Source organism: Stenella coeruleoalba, assembly GCF_951394435.1.
Source record: "Stenella coeruleoalba genome assembly, chromosome: 8".
Taxonomy (NCBI): domain Eukaryota; kingdom Metazoa; phylum Chordata; class Mammalia; order Artiodactyla; family Delphinidae; genus Stenella; species Stenella coeruleoalba.
The window spans coordinates 93,191,557-93,212,155 of record NC_137154.1 but is presented as its reverse complement, the minus strand read 5'-3'; the positions used below and the strand labels follow the sequence as shown (position 1 = coordinate 93,212,155).

Genomic DNA, 20,599 nt, shown 5'->3' with positions numbered 1-20,599 from the left:
ACTATTGGGTGTAAGATAGGCTACAAGGATGTACTGTACTACACGGGGCATAGAGCCAATATTTTGTAATAACTGTAAATGAAGTGTAACCTTTAAAATTGTATAAAAAATAAATTTTTTTTAAAAATTAAACTTTTGCATTTCAAAAGACACTGCTACAAAATGCAAAGCAAGTTATATACTGGGAAAAATATTTGCAAAACGCATATCTGATAAAAGGACCTGTATTGACAATACTCAATAAGAAAACATGTTTTTAAATGGGTAAAATATTCAAATAAATACTTCACCAAAAAAGAACAACAAATGGCAGACATGCACATGAAAAGATGTTCAACATCAACAGTCATTAGGAAAATGTTGGAACTTCCCTGGTGGCCCAGTGGTTAAGACTCTGTGCGCCCAACGCAGGTGGCCAGCAAGCTGTAACTAAGAAGCCCGTGAGCTGCAACTAACGAGCCCATGTGCTGCAACTAAGGAGCTGGCAAGCAGCCACTAAGGAGCCTGCCTGCCAAAACCAAGACTGGGCACAACCAAATCAATGAATTAAAAAAAAAATAGTTGGGGCTTCCCTGGTGGCGTAGTGGTTGAAAGTCCACCTGCTGATGCAGGGGACACGGGTTCGTGCCCCGGTCCGGGAAGATCCCACATGCCACGGAGCAGCTGGGCCCGTGAGCCATGGCCGCTGAACCTGCACGCCTGGAGCCTGTGCTCGATAACAGGAGAGGCCACAACGGTGAGAGGCCCACGTACCACACACACACAAAAAAAGTTATTAGAAAAGTGCAAATTAAAACCACAATGAGATACTACTAAACGCTTATTAGAATGGCTAAAACTAAAAAGACTGATAACACCAAGTACTGGTGAGGATACAGAGTAACCAGAACACTTATGCATTGCTGGTGGGAATGCCAAATAGTAAAGCAACTTTGGAAAACAGTTTGCCAGTTTCTTATGTTAAGCAAACATATGGTCCAACGATTCCACTCCTAAGTACTTACTCAAGAGAAAAGAAACATGTCCACATAAAGACTTGTACTTGAATATTCAGAGCAGCTTTATTTATAACAGACAAAAAATGGAAACAACTCAAATGTCCATCAACTAGTAAACAAACTTGGTATAATCTTATAAGTAAATGCTACTCAGCAGTAAAGAGGAATTAAATTACTGATACATGCAAAAACACAGATAAACTGCAAAAGCTTTATCTTAAATAATAAACAGACAGAAAAGGCTATATATTCTATGTTCTATTTACATGAAGTTCTAGAAAAGGCAAAAGCTACACTGAGAGAAAGCAGACCAGTGGTTGCCAATGGCACAGGATAGAGGAGGCAATTGATTCCAAAGAGTCAGGAAGAAGCTTTCTGGAGTAACGGAAATGTTTCATACCATGATTGTGGTGGTAGTTATACAACAGTATACATTTGTCAAAATTCATCATTTAAAATGGGTGAATTTTATTGCACCGTGTGGTACCTGCATTCAGCAGTTTATTCTGCTGGGAGTTCAAAGGACAATGCTAATATAAATTCAGTATCTGGCATCATTGTTTTTCTTGGCTTTGTGCATGTTAAACCTGGTATTTTTACTGATACAGTATTCCTATAGTTTCTCATACTGTTCAGTTTGACATACTCTTCAATAGGAACTGATGCTTCTCTTTTTCTAGGGTGTCTAAAATTCAGAACCAGGCTGATCCATCTTGTCTGACCCTAAACATGGTCCTAAAGTAAACTGCTTGAGAAAACTGGATCCCAAAGATTACATGTGGGGAATTTTTGAAGTGTGTCCGTATTTCATTAGAGAGCAAAGAAGCCCAACTGAAAAAATTGTGGCAAGACTGACTGACAATGATAACTGTGGATTGGGCAAAAATTCTTGAAAGGACTCTCTTGAAGAGTATGACCCAAACACTAGGTTATGGAATAACCTAGAGATTAAGGTTAATGCTCTGTAAGTTGAGAACTGGTGTTCTATATAATAGACAAATTGCTTATCAAAGAGTTTTTAAATTTTAAGTAGAAAATATAAAGAGGGCTTTAAAAATTGGTAAGAAAGTGAGTCAACAGTGCCCAAAGGAGAGCCCAGTAACTGTGTCATTGGGAGCTGCTAGGAGAGTGGCCCATGGAGAGGGGCCGATCACCTTCCTATGACCTGGATGCTCTTCTCTCCAGATCCCAGACCTGGCTTCAAGCACCATCCACCTGCCCGAGAACCCTCCCTGGTCTACTCTGTAACTCCTTTAAATTGTGTGCTCAGCTTTCCTTAGTGAGCCTAGCGATGAGAGGAAAAAAATGAATTCTTTTTCTGGGAGAATCTGGGAGACATGGATAATAATAGGCACTAAAAATCTTTATGGAATGGGACACTGAGGACATAACTATAGCAGAAAGGTCAGTGACAGTTGACAAGTGACAAGGAAATACTTAGTTAGGGAAAACGAAATCACTGCCTTCTATACCAAGGCAGGGTTTATCTGCTTCACCTGTTCCTAAATAAGCATGTTAATTCTGGGGGAGGATCATAAGAAATACTTGTAGACAAAAGTTTAAAAACATGTAACAAACCAAGAGTAAAAAGAAGATAAATCTGGTGTGACTTTTCATTTACTGTTAGCAGAGTTAAGACAATGATCACATTTAAGTATTGTGTGGACTAGAAATTTACCCTGGCATCATGCATTGACATTTTTTTGGTCATTTTAACATAGCTTACTTATGTAGAACAATTTTGGCAGTATATCTTCAGTCACAGGTAAGACTGTAGGTGGTGAGATCGTAGACAAGCAGTTACCTAAATTTAGTGTTTACATTTTTGATGTTTTTCACTTATTGGATTTTTATTAATATGCTGAATAGTTTATCTACTTGACCAGTCGTTGCATTAAAAAGTTGCTCTTTGGGGTTTCATTGCCTTGATGTTTGAGTGTAATCTAACATTTTCACAAAGTGTTTATTTTGCATGACCTTAACAAATGTTTTAACCAATTAAAAAAGAAAGCAGGATGTTGTTGACACTGTATGTTGAAATGTTAACATTTTAGTACTTACAGTGTTTATCAGTCTGCAGTATTGTGTAATTAGTAATTATTTCAGGGGCGATACTTTGTTCCTTTTCACATGAGTAGATGCAGTATAATATCACTGTATACTGTATCACTGTATTCTTTAGATTGAGAAAACAATACAAAAGTTGCATGCTAAAAAAAAAAAAACCCACTAAGGTGCTTGGCAGTGGGTGGAATCAGAAAATGTGAAATTTCTCAAAAACTTATTGACTTAAATAATTTTGCCTATGTTACACATTAAAAAAAAAAAGAAAAACTTTACCCTTTTTCTTTTCTTTTCTTTTTTTCCTTTTTTGGCTGCATCACATGGCATGTGGGATCTTAGTTCCCTGACCAGGGATTGAACCCACGGCCCCTGCAGTGGAAGCATGGAGTCTTAACCACTGGATCACCATGGAAGTCCCCAAACTTTACACTTTTTGTAGGAAAAAAAACGGTGTATTTTACATAAAGTATACCTCCTTAAAACTGAATTTAAAACAAGAATTTACAACCTCCCCTTCAAGGCCACTGCCCTAAACCTGCTCCACTTCCTATATTCATCATCTCTGCCATTCCAGCCATCTCACTGTCACTACTCCTCTTCTCCCTCTAACAATCAACAAATCTCAGCAATCCTACCTCAGAATACCCCTCCTTTCTCTTTCGCTGCCACTGAGATCAGGCCCTCATTTTATCTTGTTAAAACTGTCTTCCTGACATAAGTTTATCTGCACTTTAGCAAATCTAACGTAATGCAGCCACAGTCGTCCTTCTAAAAATTAAATCTGGAGAGTTTCCACTTCCACTAAGGGCAGAGTTGCTCCTAATAGACCAACCATTTCTGCAGATAAAAAACTATAGATTCGGGCTTCCCTGGGGGCACAGTGGTTGAGAATCTGCCTGCTAATGCAGGGGACACGGGTTTGAGCCCTGGTCTGAGAAGATCCCACATGCCGCGGAGCAACTAGGCCCGTGAGCCACAACTACTGAGCCTGCGCGTCTGGAGCCTGTGCTCCGCAACAAGAGAGGCCACGATAGTGAGAGGCCCACGCACCGCGATGAAGAGGGGCCCCTGCTTGCCGCAACTAGAGAAAGTCCTCGCACAGAAACTAAGACCCAACACAGCCAAAAATAAATAAATTAATTAATTAAAAAAAAAAAATCTAGTGGTTTTCAAAGTGTGGTCCTGGACCAGCACCTGGGAATCATAAATTCTTTAAAAAAAAACAAAAACAAAAAACTATAGATTCTACACAAAATGTAAAAAAACACCTATCTAAAGATACTAAAGGGGGCTTCCCTGGTGGCACAGTGGTTGAGAGCCTGTCTGCCGATGCAGGAGACACGGGTTCGTGCCCTGGTCTGGGAAGATCCCACATGCTGCGGAGCGGCTGGGCCAATGAGCCATGGCCACTGAGCCTGTGCGTCCAGAGCCTGTGCCCCGCAACGGGAGAGGCCACAACAGTGAGAGGCCCGCGTACCGCAAAAAAAAAAAAAAAAAAAAAAAAAGATACTAAAGAACAAACAAAAACCAGGAGAAGACCTGACAACTGGAAGAAGTAAATACCACTATTGTTTCCTGTTTTCTTAATGGCTATTCATCTTTCACCTAAGGACAAACCCCAGACAGCTCTGTGCTGATGACTAAAACTGAGATAGAAGCCTTGCAGCCTTACCAGCTCAAGAGCCAAAGGACAAAACTGGGAGCTACCATAACAGCTAGAAAATGAGGGAGAAATCCCCAAAAGATAAAAGCCACAAATGGGGAACCCCCAATTCTGCATATAAATCTATCTAAATCTCTGGATGATCCCTGAACCACGCATGCACAGAAGAGACTCCAAGGAACCCATCTACAGATAAATGAACTCAACAGAGACCACAGCTGCTGCCCACCAAACATGTATGTATGATGTTTAAGCCCAACCAAGGAAATAGCCTGATAAAACAAATTTAAACAAACAAACCACAAGATTTAATGGAGGAATACAACAGAATCCAGAGTCTCTACAATGTATTATTCACAATATTCAGGATTCAACCCTAAATTACCAATGTACAAAGAAACAGGAAAAGCAGGGTCTGCAAACTATGGTCTGTAGATCAAACCCAGACTGCTATCTATTTTTGTAAATGAAGTTTTATTGGAACACAGCCATGCTCATTTTGCTTACTTACTGTCTATGGCTGCTTTCATGCTACAACAGCAGAGCTGAGTAGCTGTGACAGGTGGTCTGCAAAGCCTCAAGTATTTACTATATGGCAGTTAATCCCTTCCCTCTACCCTGAGCCACTGGCAACTGATCTGCTTTCTCTCACTATAGTTTTGTCTCTTCTAGAACTTCACGTAAATAGAATCATACAGTGCATACCTTTTGCGTCTAGTTTCTTATTTAGAACAATGCTTTTGATTCTGACTCCTGGTCAAGAAAAAAGGCAATCAATAGAAAGGACTCCAAGGAGACCAAGATGTTGGAATTAGCAGGTAAAGATTTAAGGCATCTATTTTAACTATGCAAAAGAACATAAAGGAAAAAATATGCTCACAAGGAGTGAACATATAAGAACTCTTCACGGAGAAATAGAAACTATAAAAAAGACTAAACTGAAATGAAAGAACTGAAAAATACAATACTGGAAATATAAAATTCAATGCATGGGCTTAATAGACTGGAAATGATATAATAAAAAGTAAACTTGAAGACACATCAAGAGAAATTATCCAATATGCTGAACAGAGTAAAAAAGAATTGGAGGGCTTCCTGGTGGCACAGTGGTTAAGAATCCGCCTGCCAATGCAGGGGACACAGGTTCAAGCCCTGGTCCGGGAAGATCCACATGCCACAGGGCAACTAAGCCCGTGTGCCACAACTACTGAGCCTGCACTCTAGAGCCTGCAAGCCACAACTACTGAGCCCACGCGCCTACAGCCTATGCTCAACAAGAGAAGCCACTGCAATGAGAAGGCCGCGCACCGCAATGAAGAGTAGCCCCCACTCGCCGCAACTAGAGAAAGCCTGTGCCCAGCAACGAAGACCCAACGCAGTCAAAAATAAATATTAAAAAAAAAGAATTGGAAAGAAATGAAAGAGCCCCCATGAGCTATAGGACAATATCAAAAGTTCTAACACATGTGAAAGTGGAGTCCCAGAAGTAAAGGAGGGAATGGGACAGGAAAAATATTTGAAAATTATGTCAAAATTTCACAAATTTGGTGAAATACATAACTTTACAGAATAAGCAGCTGAGAAAACCCCAAATAGGTAAAACAGGAAGAAAGCCACACCTGGGAAAATCAAAGTCAAACTGCTGAAAACCAAGGATAGAAAACATTGAAAGAAACCATAGGGAAAAAATGACACAATACACAGAGAGAAACAACTGTCACTGACTTCTCATCAGAAACAATAGGAGACAGTTTATATTAGAAGAACACCTTCAACTGAGTAAACAAATTGTTGGATATTCACACAATGGACAACTACTCAGCATTAAAAAGGAATGAACATCGATATCTATTTTAAAAATTGATTCAATAATTAATAACCTTCCAAAACAGAAAATACCAGGCCCAGATGGGTTCACTAGTGAATTCTACCACACATTTAAGGAAGAAATTATACCAATTCTCTACAATCTTTTAGAAGACAGAAGCAGAGGAAATACTTCCTAATTCAGTCTATGAGGCCAGCACTTACCCTAGTACCATAACCAGACAAAAATAAAAGAAGAAAAAGCTACAGACCAATATCTTTCATGAACACAGATGCAAAAATCCTTCACAAAATATTAGCGAATCAATACAAAAAAGTATAAAAAGAATCATGACCAAGTGGGATTTACCCCAGGTATGCAAGGCTAGTTCAACATTCAAAAATCAATTAATATTATCCATCACATCAAAAGACTAAAAAAGAAAAATCAAATGATCATGTCAACAGATGCAGAAAAAGCATTTGACAAAATCCATCATCCATTAATGGTAAAAATTCTCAGTAAACTAGGAATAGAGGGGAACTTTCTCAACATGGTAGACATCTACAAAAAAGTCTACAGTTAACATCATACTCAAGAGTGAGAAACTTGAAGTTTCCCAAGATCAGGTACAAGGTAAAGAAGTCCCCTCTCACCACCCCTTTTCAACATCATACTGGAAGTCCTTGAAAATGTAATAAAGCAAGAAAAAGAAATAAAAGGTATACAGACTGAAAAGGAAGACATAAAACTGTCTTTGTTTGCAAATGACATGATCATCCACTTATAAAATTGGAAAGAACAGACAAAAAAACCCTCCTTGAACTAATAAGCTGTTAAAGCAAGGTTGCACAACACAAGGTTAATATACAAAGGTCAATTGCTTTCCTAAATGCTAACAACGAACAAGTGGAATTTGGGACTTCCCTGGCAGTCCAGTAGTTAAGACTCTGCACTTCCAATGCAGGGGGTGTGGGTTCAATCCCTGGTCAGGGAACTAAGATCCCACAAGTCACACTGTGCGGCCAAAAAAAAGAATAAGTGGAATTTGAAATTAAAAACACAATTATCATTTACACTACATACACTTAGGTATAAATCTAACAAAATATGTACAAGATCTGTATGAGGAAAAGTACAAAACTATGATGAACAATATCAAAGAAGAACTAAATAAATGGAGAGATATTCCATGTTCATGGAAAGGAAGACTCAACATTGTCAAGATGTCAGTTCTTCCCAACTTGATCTACAGAGTCAACACAATCCCAATCAAAATCCCAGCAAGTTATTCTATGGATATCAACAAATTGACTCTAAAGTTTATAAGAAGAGGCAAAGGATCTAGAATAAGCAACACAATATTGAAAGAGAAGAACAAAATTGGAAGACTGATGCTACTCAACTTCCAGACTTACTATAAAGCTATAAAATCAAGACAGCGTGGTATTTGTGAAAGAATAGGCAAATAGATCAGTGGAACAGAACAGAGAGCCTAGAAATAGAACTCCATAAACACAGTCAACTGATCTTTAACAAAGAAGTGAAGATAATAAAATGGAGCAAAGAGTCTCTTCAACAAATGGTGCTAGAACTGGACATCCACATGCAAAAAAAAAAAGGATCTAAACACAGACCTTACACCTTTCACAAAAATTAACTGAAAATGGATCATGGACCTAAATGTAAAATGCAAAACTATAAAACTCCTAGAAGACAACATAGGAGAAAACCTAAATGAATGATATAACACCAAAGACATGATCCACAAAAGAAATACTTGATAAATTAGACTTCATTAAAATTAAAAACTTCTGGTAATTCCCTGGCAGTTCAGTAATTAGGATTCCACGCTTCCACTGCCAAGGGCCTGGGTTCAATCCCTGATCAGGGAACTAAGATCCACAAGCCATGCAGTGAGGCCAAATAAATAAATAAAATTAAAAACTTCTGCTCTGTGAAAGAAAGTATCAAGAAAATCAGAAGACAAGCCACAGACTGGGAGAAAATATTTGCAAAAGACACATCTGACAAAGGAATGTTATCCAAAGGATACAAAGAGCTCTTAAAATTCAACAATAAAACAAACAATAAGGAAGTTCCCTGGTGGTCTAGTGGTTGGGATTCCAGGCTTTCACGGCCGTGGCCCGGGTTCAATCCCTGGTCAGGCAATTGAAATCCTGGAGGCCACACAGCACAGCCAAAAAAATAGGAATAAAATTAAATTTAAAATATCATCTCTCAGTTTAAAAACAAAAAAGATTTTAAAAATGGGCCAAAGACTTTAACAGACACCTCACCAAAAAAGATATACAGGTGGCAAATGAGGATATGAAAAGATGTTCTACATCGTTTGTCATCAGGGAAATGCAAATTAAAACAATGAGATACCACTACATACCTATTAAAATGACCAAAATCCAGAACACTGACAACGACAAATGCTGGCGAGGATGTGGAGCAACAGGAACTCTCATTCATTTCTGTTGGGAATGCAAAGTGGTACAGCCACTCTGGAAGACAGTTTGCCAGTTTCTTACAAAACTAAACATACTCTTACCATATGATCCAGCCATCACACTTCTTGGTATCTACCTAAAGGAGCTGAAAACTTATGTTCATACAAAAATTTGCACTTGGATATTTATAGCAGCTTTATGCAAATTGCCAAAACTTGGAAGCAACCAAGATGTCCTTCAAAGATGAATAAATAAAAAACTGTTGTACATTCAAACAATGGAATATTATTCAATGCTAAAAAGAAATGAGCTATCAAGCCATGAAAAGACATGGAGAAACCTCAAATGCATAGTACTAAGTGAAAGAAGCCAATCTGAAAGCCTACATATTGTATGATTCAACTATACAGCACTCTGGAAGAAGCAAAACTATGGAGACAATAAAAAGATCAGTTGGGGAGTGGGGGATAAACAGGCAGAGCACCGAGGATGGGCAGTGAAAAATACTCTGTATAATAATAAATATATGTCATTATACATTTGTCCAAATCATAAAGTGTATAACACCAAGAGTGAACCCTAAGGTAAACTATGTACTTTGAGTGATTATGATGTGTCAATGTAGGTTCACCTTTGGTAAAAAATGTACCACGCTAGTGAGTAACGTTGATAAAGGGAAGGCTATGCATGTGTATGGGCAGGGGGCATAAGGGAAATCTCTGTACCTCCCTCTCAATTTTGTTGTAAACTTCAAACTGCACTAAAAAAATTAAGTCTTTTAAAAAAAAGCAATGAACTACTGATATAGTTCACATTCACCACATCATAGATGAATCTCAAAAATGTAAGTGAAAGAAAGGCACGAATGTCTAGAAAAGATAAGTGTAATCTACAGTGACAGCAGATCAGTGTTTACCTGGGAATGGTGGGGAGGAAGCACAGTGATTAAGAAGGAATACAGGGGGCTTCCCTGGTAGCTCAGTGGTTGAGAGTCTGCCCGCCGATGCAGGGGACACGGGATCATGCCCCGGTCCGGGAATATCCCGCATGCCGCGGAGCAGCTAGGCCCGTGAGCCATGGCCGCTGAGCCTGCGCATCCGGAGCCTGTGCTCCGCAACGGGAGAGGCCACAGCAGTGAGAGGCCCGCGTACCGCAAAAAAAAAACAAAACAAAAAAACAGAATACAGGGAAGATTTTAGGGTAGTGGGTATGTGCTATACCTTGACTGTGTTAGTGTTTACATGTGTGATTAATTTGTCAAAACTCATCAAACTGTAACTTAAAATAAGTGCATTTTATTGCATGTAAATTATACCTAAATTTTTTTGATTTTTTAAAAAAATCTGAAGGATAATTCTAAGTTTCAACAATTAAAACTATGAAAATTTCCCAAATACTTTATTCAAGAAAATTACAACTCTTTCTAATATAGCATAATCAACAGGCATGTAGTTTGTCTTTATGATGCATGTTGCCAGTGAATTAAATAGATGTGTATTCTGGGTGGAAAAGGCCAAATTAAAATGGAATTCTAAAGAATAGTCAATGAATTAATATTCAATTCACAAAATAAAAACGTAGACCTAAATCTAATCATATCAATAATCATATTAAATACAAATACACTAAAAGCCTATTATTAAAAGTAAGCTTGTCAGAATACATCAAAAAGAAAGACCCAATTATATGTTGTCTACAAAACATATAAAAATGTAGATAGGTTGAAGGTAAAAGATGGCAAGATATATACTGTGTAAAGAGTAAGCATATATAACTGTAATATCTATATTAATATTACATAAAATAAACATTAAGAGTATGACCAAGATAGAGACATTTCATAATGATAAAATGTCAATGTCAATGATGAAGATAATTCATCAAGAATACATAACAATCATAACTGTATATGCATCTAACAACACAGCTTCAAAATATAAGAAACAAAAATTGACAGAATTAAAAAGAAAAACAGAAAAATCTATAATCACAGAGATTTTAACATCGCCCCCTCAGCAACTGATATAACTAAATTTTTAAAATAAAAAAAATACAGAATACTGTTCCTCAATAAAAGTAGACATAAAAATCCTTCAAAAATATTAGCAAGTCAAATCCAGCAATATATAAACAATAACATATCTTGCCCAAGTTGGGTGTAATCACAAGAATGGAGAATTGGTTTAACATTTGAAAATAAATCAACGTAATTCACTATATTAACAGAATAAAGGAGAAAAAGCATTTGATAATTTTAACAGATGCAGAAAAACCATTTGATAAAATTAAGCATCCAATCATATTAAGAACTCTCAGAATATCTGTTGTTTTTGTAGAAAATGATAAGTTGCTTCTCAAATATATATATGTAAGTGCAAACAACCTAGAATATCCAAAGCAATCTTGAACAAAAAGAAGACGACTTTGGGACTTCCCTGGTGGGGCAGTGGTTAAGAATCCGCCGGCCAATGCAGGGGACATGGGTTCAATCCCTGGTCCGGAAAGATCCCACATGCCACGGAGCAACTAATCCCGTGCACCACAACTACTGAGCCTGCGTGCCACAACTACTGAAGCCCTTGCGCCTAGAGCCCATGGTCTGCAACAAGAGAAGCCACTGCAATGAGAAGCCCGTACACCACAACGAACAGTAGCCCCCCCACTCACCGCAACTAGAGATAGCCTGCACACAGCAATGAAGACCCAACGCAGCCAAAAATTAATTATTTTTTTAAAGTTAAAAAAAAAAAGCAGAAGACTTTGCATAATCTGACTTCATGACTTACTATAAACCTATAATAATTACAACACTGTGATCTGACATAAAGATAGGCAAATATATCAATGCAATAGATTGGTACTGTACTCAGAATAAACCCACTATTTATACAAATGACTCATACTGCCATTTGGTTTTTGGCGAAGGTGTCAAGCAACCCAATGGGGAAAGTCTTTTCAACAAATGGTGCCAGAACAACTGGATATCCACATGGGAAAAAATTAACTTCAACCCCTACTTCTCACCATACACAAAAATTAATCTGAGATGGATCAGAGACATAAATATTAAAAGCTAAAATGATAAAGCTTCCATAAGAAAACAGAGGAGAACATCTTTGCTACTTCAGGGGAGGCAGAGGTTTCTTAGGACAGAGAATGCAATACCTGTAAATGGAAACTTGATAAATTAGACATCATTGAAAGTAAATTTTCTGCTCATCAAAAGATGCAATTTTAAAATGAATAGGTAAGTCAGAGACTGGAAGAAAATTTTCACGGAACATGTAACTGACAAAAGACTATTTGGAATATGTAAAGAGCATCTACTATACAGTCATAGAAAGCCAAAACCTCAATTCCCGCAAAAAAGGTGTGCGTAGGGGGGAATATTTGACAGGACGCTTCACAAAAACAGGTAAATTAATGACCAATAAGCACATGGAAAAAGTGATCAACATCATTAGTCACTAGGGAAATGCAAATCAAAACCACAATGAAATACTACTGCACAACCACTTGAATGGCAAGGATATGAAGCAACCCAAACTCTCAAACATTGTAGGTAGAGTATAAAAAGGTATATCCACTTTGGAAATATGTTTGGCCTTTTCTTATAAAACTAAACATATACCTACCCTACAACCCAGCAATTGTATTCCTAGGAATTTATCCAAGAGAAATAAAAGTATATGATCACACAAAGACTTGCACTTGAATATTCACAGCTTTATTCATAATAGTCAAAAACCTGGAAACTGCTACCTACCATCAACAGGAAGATGGATAAACTGTGGTATATTAACAAGAAGAATACTACTCAAGAATAAAAAAGACAGCATGAAAACTACCAAAAGCATTATGCTGAATGAAAGAAAAGAGTACATGTTGTATGATTTCATTTATGTGACATTCTAGAACATACAGAATTAGTCTTCGATAAAAAAGTCAGAACAGTAGTTACCTTTGGGAGTGTAAGGACAGGGAATGACAGGGAAGGTACATGAGAAATTATCTGGTTTAATCATAGTATTCTCTATATCTTGATGGGCTTTGAATTACAAGGGTATATACATTTGTCAAAACTCACTGAATGGTACAACTTAATATTTATATATTTAACTGCATATACAATTTATTACCACAAAAAAGGAAACACAAATAATATTAAAGTCTAATTAATGATATACAAGTTTATGAGTTTATAGGTGAACTTACTGATGACTACATCTTACTCTAATATGCATAAAAAACAAGATGGACTGATGAATAGATAGAGGGAAAGATACTGTTGAAACAAATTTAATAGAACGTTAATTGCTGAATCTAGGTGGTGAGTGTTAGTGTACGATACTTGCAGTTTCTCTGAATGTTTGAAAATTTTCATAATAAAATATTAGGGGAAAAATCAATCCAATAACCTAATTCCTCTACCTAAAAATCCCTATTGGTTACATTCAATAATTACCAATAGCGGGACTTCCCTGGTGGTGCAGTGGTTAAGAATCCGCCTGCCAATGCAGGGGACACGGGTTCGAGCCCTGGTCCGGGAAGATCCCACATGCCGCAGAGCAACTAAGCCTGTGCATCACAACTACTGAGCCTGCGCTCTAGAGCCCGTGAGCCACAACTACTGAGCCTGCACACCACAACTACTGAAGCCCGTGTGCCTAGAGTCCGTGCTCTGCAACAAGAGCAGCCACTGCAATGAGAAGCCCACGCACCGCAATGAAGAGTAGCCCCGCTCGCCGCATCTAGAGAAAGCCCGAGTGCAGCAACAAAGACCCAGTGCAGCCAAAAATAAATAAATAAATTAATTAATTAATTATTTTAAATTACCAATAGCCTTTAATCAGACCTGGTTCTCATTTCCTACCCTATAGTTTCTGACGCTGTTAACCACCTTCTCCCGTTGAAACCCTATACTACTATTTTAAACTGCTTCCTTTTCCTTCTCTGATTATTCTTTTTGCCTTCTCTTCCTCTTTCTACTCCCAAACTGCAGGTGTACCTCAAAGTTCAGAACTGACCCCTACTCTATACTTTTTCCCACAGAAAATTCACTCCTATCATTTTAACTATCACCTATATGCAACTCCAAATGAAGACAGCATCTCTTCTGTATTCAAGTCTCCCATTTCTAATTGCCTACTAAGTATTTTAACTTGCATGTCCCGTATCATCAAAAGTATTACTTTATCCTCAAAATTTAGAACTGGTATTCTACTTCCCGATTACTGTCCATGGCGGCACAGAGTTACCCAGGGTCAAAACAATGAAGTTATTTTTGACTTCTCCCTCTGTCCTAATCCTTAAAATAATCCGACACCAATCCCTCCTAAATCCATTTCTCCCTTTTCATTCAACCACCATTAGTCTTATAATAATTCTTATAAACTCACTTTATTGTTAAGAGCTTACTGGTTGATGTCTCAGCCTCTGTCTCTCCTCATAATTCATCCTGCATACTTCTAAAACACCTCCAATTATGTAACCCGTTTATATAACTTCTATGATTTCCCGTATCTAAAAGAAACTATTACGTGCTCAGCAGAAAAAGTTAAACAAGATGTGTTACTTGCCGTGGTAGCAAATCTCCAAAAATGGAGTCGTCCCAGTGAACCAGGCCTCCTCCTCGCAGTCCCCTCCCACACTGAATCTGGGCTGGCCCTGTCACTCATGTTAACCAACAGAATGCCACAGTAGTAGCACTGTACTGGTCCCAAGTCTATGCCTTAAGAAAGCCTGGAAACTTCCACTTTTGTACTCTTGGGAGCCCTGAGCCACCAAGTAAGAAATCTGGCTCCTTAGCTGGAAAGACCACCTGGAGAGGAAAAAGTCCTGAGACAGCATGGAGAGATAGAGTGAAAAGGCCTAGACATCCCAGAGTCCCACCGGAACTCAGCTTTCCACGTGTCCCTGCCAAGGCAGAAATATGAATGAAGCCATCTTGGACATTCCAGCCCCAGTTGCCACATAACGGCAGCTACAGGAAAGACTCCAAAGGACACTAGAAGAACCATCCATCTGAGACTCAATCAACCCAAAGAATTGAGAGAAATAATAAAATATTGTTGCTGTTTTAAGACACTAAGTTCTACAGTGTTTTTTTGACAGCGATAGATAATCGAAATACCTGCCCTCAAGAAGCTGACTATATAATGTGGGAAACATTCCAGTAAACACAAAAGACCATCAGAGGTCAGTGTTATGACAGAAGCATACACACCGTGCTAGGTGAATACGGAGGAGGGTCATCTAAATTAAATGGTCAGGGTGTGTGAAGGGGAGGATAAGGGGAGTATCTGGGAAAGCTTTCTAGAGCAGTTGATACAGGCTGAGTTTTAAGTGAGTTCAGGATACAACATGTAGTAGTTAGGTATAAACTAGCATGGTGGTTTGGGGGAATGGTAAAAGATGCAGCTAGGGACATAAACAGGGACTAGATAATTGAGGGCCTCTTATAGTAAACTAAAGAGTTTAAACTTTACCCTAGGAACTATGAAGGACTTTAAGCAGGGAAATGACATCATCAGATCCGTATTCTTTGACAGATTTCTTCGACAGATTTGTACTAGACCAATTAAAATGGAGGAGACTGGAGGCAAAGAACGTTTAGTAGCCTGCCTCAGAATCTAGGAGAACTGACAGAAACCTGAACTAAGAGTGGCAGAGTGAATGGAGAGAAAGGGACAATTAATATTAAGAATCTACAGGACTTGGTAAAGCAGAAAGGGGTTAAGAGAAGAATTCAGAATGACTTGGTTATTCGGCTTAGTCACTGGAGGAGAGTGTGGTGTCACTTACGGAGAAGTGGGAAAAGCAAGAGGGAACAGGATTCACACACAGGTAGTTTAGACTCAGATACAAGGACAGGAAGAAAAGATGGATGTATCTGCTGATAGGAAACTGAAGGAAGGTTTACTCGATGGCCCCTATTTTTTCAGTCAAATAAAAGGCAAGATCACTTGCTAAGACTAAGGAGAGAAGTGGTGGAGACAGAAAGTTTAGAAAGAGAGGTAATAGTTAGGGACAGCCCTCAGAGGAAGAGGGAGTCCTGAGGGTCCGGGTGTTTTTGAAAGTCAAATTTATTCTGTCAAATTTATTCTGCCCTCAAGACACACAGTGTGATCTCCTGCAGCAGCCCTCAGCAGCCCAAGTATAAGAAGAATAGAGATAGATGTAGGAGGGGGCAGGGTGGGGGGGTAGGTGTGGGGGTTGACTTGGCCCAGGACTGGAGTACTATGGAAAAATGAAAGGAAAGGAACAAGCCTCCACAGAATTGATGGTAATGGTAAGGGAGAAATTCAAGTAATGGACCATGAGTCCAGTCTGGCTAGGCAAAGAAATGCTTCCAGAGAGCTGGAGGACTGGGAGAAACTGGAATGAAGTCAAAAAACAAGAAAGAGGACTTGATGTCAAAGTGTACATTTACTGGGAATGAGACAGAAAGCTGGAAGGACTGAAGGCTGTGGTCAAAATACAGGATGCTGAACAGTCTGGCTCACTGCTTTGCACCTAAGAAATACTCACTAGATTTACTGATTGCCAGACAAGCTATTAGGACTTCAAAGCATACCAGTTAAATAAACTAGCATTTGGTGAGAAATTTCCAAAAAGAATCCTCTTGTACCCTGTCAATTTCAATATAGCATAAACTCTTATACCACATCCAAAGTAATGCTTCCAACATTAACTCCCTTGATCTGCTATTTACCTATCACTCTATCACGAGTTCATCAGGCAAGCTCAGAGCATTTTAAAAAAGAAGACCCGGGCTTCCCTGGTGGCACAGTGGTTGAGAGTCCGCCTGCCAATGCAGGGGACACGGGTTCGTGCCCCAGTCCGGGAGGATCCCACATGCCGCAACTAAGACCTGGTGCAGCCAAATAAATAAATAAATATTAAAAAAAAAAAAAAGAAGACCTTTGCTTGATATTGCAATTTTTCGGCTACTGGTCCCAACCTACCTTTGTGAATCAACCGATGATGTCTCTTAAAGCGCAAGCTCACCATCTTTATTCAAGAAGAGCCTTATTTGCTATTATTCTCGATGAGTCACTATTAAAGGCAGGGAGCTTAAAAAGAAGTTCGGCCGTAGAAGAGGACTAGCTTGGAAGCCTCACCTTTCTAATACCAGCAATAATCTTGAAGGATGCAAGCTGGAAACTAGAAAGTGTCCCCACGAAGGCAAGACAATGTCCATTATAAAGCAGCCAAGTGTCAAGGAGAAAAAAAATCAAATACGTGACTAAACTGAATATTTGGTCTTTTTTTTTTGGTCAGTTCATCGTGTCTTCTTTAAAAATTATAATTACAATAAAAAACACAGTAATTACCTTCAAACAGTACAAAGCACTTAGCAAATTTCTAGTACGTAAATTCATCTATAATATCAAGGTGAAATTTAATTTCCTATCCAGTAATTCAACAAATATTTGTCCAATAATTATCAGTATATAGCACTGAGCTAAGTGTAAAAGAACACAAAAGAGTAAAAAAAAAATTTTTAAATACATATGAAGAGGGAGAGTCCAGTCTTTATCCTCAAGAGGCTTACAATATCAATGGCCAGCCAAGACATACACAGGTAGAAAAAAATGTAGAGTACAGTATAATACAAAAATAAGCAAAATCAGGGGGCTTCCCTGGTGGCGCAGTGGTTGAGAGTCCACCTGCCAATGCAGGGCACACGGGTTCGTGCCCCAGTCCGGGAAGACCCCACATGCCACGAAGCGGCTGGGCCCGTGAGCCATGGCTGCTGAGCCTGCCCGTCCGGAGCCTGTGCTCCGCAACGGGAGAGGCCACAACAGTGAGAGGCCCGCGTACAACAAAAAAAATTAAAAAAAAATAAAAATAAAAAAATAAGCAAAATCAGCAGAGAGCTGTATAGATGTTCTGAGGAGGGAGAGATTAGTTCAGGAAGAACTGGATAAGGAAGATTTTACAAAGGAGGTAGAATTTAACTTGAAACTTGTAAAGTGGGTAACTAAATAAGACATCTTATTAGAAAACCCCATTATTTCCCCAATTTTCCAAGCCAGAAATATGGGCGTTTCTATAACTCTTCCCTCTCCACCTATTAGTGCTACCCCTAACACCTTACAAATGGATTCACATCTCTCCTCCCCACTGCAGCACTTCAGTTTTGGCCACCATTATTGTAACGCAGGCTCTGACAGATAAGTCTCCTAACTGGTCCTCTACACTACTCCAGTCTATTCTCCAACTGGCATCATCATCTATCTAAACTGAAAATCTCTATTTACAGTTGCCAAGATAGGGAAGCAACCTAAGTGTCCAACAACAGATGAATGGATAAAACAGATGTGGTAATACATACATACATACACACACACACACACACACACACACACACACACAATGGAATACTACTCAGCCATAAAAAAGAATGGAATTTTGCCATTTGCAATAACATGGATGGACCTGGAGGGCATTATGCTAAGTGAAATAAATCAGATAGAAAAACACAATACTGTATGTCATCACTTACATGTGGAATCTAAAAAGTGAAAAGAATGAATGAATGTAACAAAACAGAAACAGACTCACAGATACAGAGAACAAACAGGTGGTTGCCAGTGGGGAGATGGGGAGGAGGGGCAAGATAGGGGTAGGGGACTAAGAAGTACAAACTACTGTGTATAAAATAAATAAGCTGTAAGGATATAGTATACAGCACAGGGAATACAGCCAATATTTTATAATAACTTTAAATATAATCCATAAAGGTTTTAAATCACTACGTTGTACATCTGAAACTAATATATTATAAATCAACCATACTTCAATTAAAAATTTTTTAATTAAAAACAAATAAATAAATAAATAAGTGCAAATCTCATCCTCTGATCCCCACCCCTCCTTAAAACTCTCTAGTCTCTCACTATCAGGGAAAATCTCAAACTCCTTACACGGGATCTGAGCCTTTGTGATCGGGCTTCTGCCTCCTCCACTAGCCTCATTCCTCTCTACCTCAGGTCTCAGTTGCTAATCTCTCTCGTCTATAGGTCCCCTGCCTGCAATGTCTTCTTCCCTATTCGTTGCCTGGCTAATTTCTCCCTATATCTACCCCCACTCCTGCAACTTTTTCTTTGAAAATTTCAAACCAACAGAAAAGTTAACAGAATAGTCCAGTGAACACATGCCCTTCATCTGGATTCACCAGCTGTTAACGCTTTTTGCCACATTTACTTTACTTCTCCCTCTGAACCACCTGAAAGTTATAGACATCATGACAACCCCTAAAACATCAGCAAGTATCTCTTAAGAATAAGAACCTTCTACATAATCACACACAAAATATTTACCATTGATACAATATTACCTAATACGTAATCCATATTCAAAATTTCCCAATTATTCCAAAATGTTCTGTCTTATTTATCATCTTTCCTCATTTGCTGAATCATTTTCCAAGTATCCCGCTACTTTTCACTTAGTTCTCGGACACATTAGCAAGCCAAGATTTTCTTGATAAATAAAAATGCATTTTAGTAGAATTTAAATAAAATCACAATATTCACAACTATTTTGACTTCCAAACAGGTCACATTAAGAAACTTAGAAAATTGAAACTATGACCAAATTCTATGCCCGCCTTAGCCTTGCTGCAGTACCCTGAAAAGGACACAGATCCATTAAATAGCTTTGCAAACAGCTTGCAATGTTAGTTTGAAATTTGGTTTTGGTGCTGAATTTAACATAATCAAAGTAGCCTCATAGCCTAAACTGTCAAACATCAGATAAGGCAAGTGAAATAGGTGTTAGATATATATCAAAATCCTGATCAGACTTGGGACCAAACAATGAGCTGCTGTTATTTCAATGTACTGATGAATCCCTGAAACACTTTTTATTAAATTTAACATAGGGTGCTGAAAAAGCTAAAATCACTCAAGGATTTTAATTTGTGCACTTGTTTTTCAAATAAAAATTAGACTGAAAGAAAAGAAAGTAGAAACACAAATAGAACCGGCCTGTTATGTACAAACACACACACATAAACCCAGGGTTTTTATTCTTAACAGCATCATTTACCTTCTGCCCTTCTCACAAAGCTTCTCAATTTCAGCTTTCAGATCCTGCTCCTTCTGCAAAAACTCCTTCTTTTCTTTCTCTATCTTCTTCTTTGTTTCTTCTCGCTTTATTGTTACGTCCTGGATAGCCTTTAATATCTCCTAAGTCCCGCACAATTATAGTCACACACAAATAAAGAAGGAAATGAATTAGTTCTTTTGGTCTGAAGGTTACTTTCAACTATCTCAAATTAACATATTAACTTTAGTGATTTCAAATTGAATTGAAGGAATCTGGTGATGAGTAGTCCCAAAAGCAGTCAAAAAAGTCCCAAAAGGGAGTAAGTTATAATAAAGCAGATTTCAATTCAACAGGAGAAAAGAATTTCTAACAATCACAACTGTTCAAAAACGGAATTTACTGCCTTGTGAAGCAATAAGCTCTCCATTACTGGTGCTCATATAAAGGCTGAATGAACACCTGTCAAGACTGCTGAGAAAGGCATTCTTGCACAGGGTGGGAGTTTGCTACTTCCAACAAATATGGTCTTGTTTTGTTTTGTTACGGCTCT

At 38.4% G+C, this 20,599-nt stretch overlaps 1 protein-coding gene across 6 annotated transcripts in view; it reads right to left on the bottom strand.

Moving 5' to 3' along the window:
- The window catches only part of RNF214 (ring finger protein 214), a 50,109-nt gene that overhangs the window by 16,590 nt on the left and 12,920 nt on the right, over positions 1–20,599 (bottom strand). For all 6 annotated transcript variants that reach the window (XR_013829301.1, XM_079928108.1, XM_079928110.1 and 3 more), the window contains one exon: positions 20,050–20,189. Coding sequence is in view for 5 of the 6 variants with exons in the window: in XM_079928108.1 (XP_079784234.1) it covers positions 20,050–20,189 (140 nt within the window). In the remaining variant the exon portion in view is untranslated. The remainder of the gene's footprint in view (positions 1–20,049; positions 20,190–20,599) is intronic.